This window comes from Lathyrus oleraceus, chromosome 1 (assembly GCF_024323335.1).
Source record: "Lathyrus oleraceus cultivar Zhongwan6 chromosome 1, CAAS_Psat_ZW6_1.0, whole genome shotgun sequence".
In the NCBI taxonomy this organism is placed as follows: Eukaryota; Viridiplantae; Streptophyta; class Magnoliopsida; order Fabales; family Fabaceae; genus Lathyrus; species Lathyrus oleraceus.
Genome location: NC_066579.1, coordinates 296,890,654 through 296,893,106, shown reverse-complemented (window position 1 = coordinate 296,893,106; position 2,453 = coordinate 296,890,654). Strand labels below are relative to the sequence as shown.

Below are 2,453 nucleotides of genomic sequence, written 5' to 3'. Positions count from 1 at the left end.
TGTTATTTTAATTATATACTCGGGGTATTTTAGAAGGGTGTTACATTAGTGGTATCAGAGCAGGTCGGTCTGTTCGGCCAGTTGTCGTGTCGTTACTGTGTAACAATTGTGTATTGTTACTAATCTAACTTTTAAGTTGTGTTGTATTGATAAGTTGGAATGGCTGGAAGGAATGATGCTGCAATGGCTGCCGCAATGCAAGCAATGGCACAAGCTGTGCAGAACTTGCCAAATGCTGGTGGAGATGCTGGATCACGTAGCTTGGCGACTTTTCAAAGAGAGAATCCTCCGGTGTTTAAAGGGAAGCATGATCCAAATGCAGCCTTGGGATGGTTGAAAGAGATCGAGAGAATCTTCCGTGTTATGGATTGCACTCCAGCTCAGAAGGTTCGGTATGGTACTCACATGCTAGCAGTCGAAGCTGATGACTGGTGGCTAGAGACTCACGAGAGGTTGACCGTGGCAGGTGAAGTCATTACTTGGGATGTATTCCGTAGGGAATTCATGAGAAAGTATTATCCGGAAGATGTCCGTGGTAAGAAAGAAATTGAGTTCCTTGAACTGAAGCAAGGAAACATGTCTGTCACTGATTATGCTGCAAAATTTGTGGAGCTGTCCAAATTTTATCCTCATTACACTGGTGCTGGTGCTGAGTTTTCAAAGTGCATCAAGTTTGAAAACGGACTGCGCTCTGAAATTAAGAAGGCTGTTGGGTATCAGAAGATACGCATTTTTACTGAATTGGTTGATAGCTGCAGGATATTTGAAGAAGACAATAATGCTCATTACAAGATTGTCAGTGACCGCAGGGGCAAGCAACATCAAAACCGTGGCAAGCCGTATGATGCCCCAGTGGGAAAAGGGAAACAAGGAGCTGCTCCGGCTCAGAGGACTAGTAGGGGAGGTGATCCTGCTGGTATAGTTTGTTTCAAATGTGGTCAGGCTGGTCATAAGAGTAATGTATGCACTGCTGAAGTAAAGAGGTGTTTTCGCTGTGGTAAGACTGGCCATGCAATAGCTGATTGCAAGCACAAGGAAATGATTTGTTTTAATTATGGCGAAGAGGGGCATATTGGAAGTCAGTGTCAGAAGCCAAAGAAATCTCAAACTGGAAAAGTGTTCGCATTGACCGGAACTCAAACCTCCAGTGAGGACAGACTTATCCGAGGTACATGTTTCATAAATGGTACTCCTTTAATTACTATTATTGATACCGGTGCTACACACTGTTTTATTTCTGCTAACTGTGCTCGAAGACTGGGTTTAAAATTGTCCGCTTTGGATGGTGAATTGATTGTTGAGACCCCAGCTAAGGGATCAATAACTACTTCTTTGGTATGTTTAAAATGTCCTTTGTCGATCTTCGATAGAGATTTCTATGTTGATTTAGTATGTTTGCCGTTGGATGGGATGGATGTAATTCTTGGTATGAACTGGTTAGAGTATAATTATGTTCATATAAATTGTCATCATAAGTCGGTAAGGTTTTCCACTCCTGAAGAGGAAGGAGTTGACTTATTACCTTTCGGAGAATTGCGAAAATTGATGAAAGAGGGAGCTCAGATGTTTTCTTTGATGGCGACGTTGTCGGTTGAGAGTAAAGCTAAGATTGAGGAACTGTTAGTGGTGAAAGAATTCCCTGAAGTTTTTCCTGATGAAATTCCTAGTGTGCCGCCAGAGAGGGAAGTTGAATTTACTATTGATCTGGTACCTGGTACTAGGCCTATTTCGATGGCACCGTATAGAATGTCGGCATCGGAATTGTATGAATTAAAGAAGCAATTGGAAGACTTACTTGAGAAGAAGTTTATAAGACCAAGTGTGTCACCGTGGGGAGCTCCAGTGTTGCTAGTAAAGAAGAAAGATGGTAGTATGAGGCTTTGTATTGATTATAGACAATTGAATAAGGTAACGATCAAGAATAAGTATCCACTACCGAGAATAGATGATTTGATGGATCAATTAGTGGGTGCTTGTGTGTTCAGTAAAATTGATTTGAGATCGGGCTATCATCAGATCAAGGTGAAAGATGAAGACATCCAGAAGACAACGTTCAGAACTCGGTATGGACATTATGAGTATTCTGTGATGCCTTTCGGTGTTACTAATGCGCCGGGAGTATTTATGGAATACATGAATCGTATTTTCCATACTTATCTGGATCATTTTGTGGTAGTATTTATTGATGATATTTTGATTTACTCTAAGTCCGAAGAAGAGCACAAGGAACATTTGGGATTAGTGTTGGATGTTTTGAAAGATAAGAAACTTTATGCGAAGCTGTCCAAGTGTGAGTTTTGGTTAAGAGAAGTCAGTTTTCTCGGCCATGTAATTTCAGGAAAAGGTATTGCTGTAGATCCTTCCAAGGTCGAAGCTGTTTTGCAATGGGAGACCCCTAAGTCGGCTACCGAAATTAGAAGCTTTTTGGGATTAGCTGGATATTATAGAAGGTT

General features: G+C 41.3%; 1 protein-coding gene across 1 annotated transcript; it reads left to right on the top strand.

Moving 5' to 3' along the window:
- Positions 1-273: 273 nt before the first annotated feature.
- Positions 274-2,019, top strand: LOC127115681 (uncharacterized; the record flags this gene model as incomplete). Its single annotated transcript, XM_051047159.1, has 2 exons — positions 274-431; positions 498-2,019. Coding segments are annotated over 2 exons (1,680 nt in total), but the record flags the coding sequence as incomplete, so codon positions are not given.
- Positions 2,020-2,453: the final 434 nt, after the last annotated feature.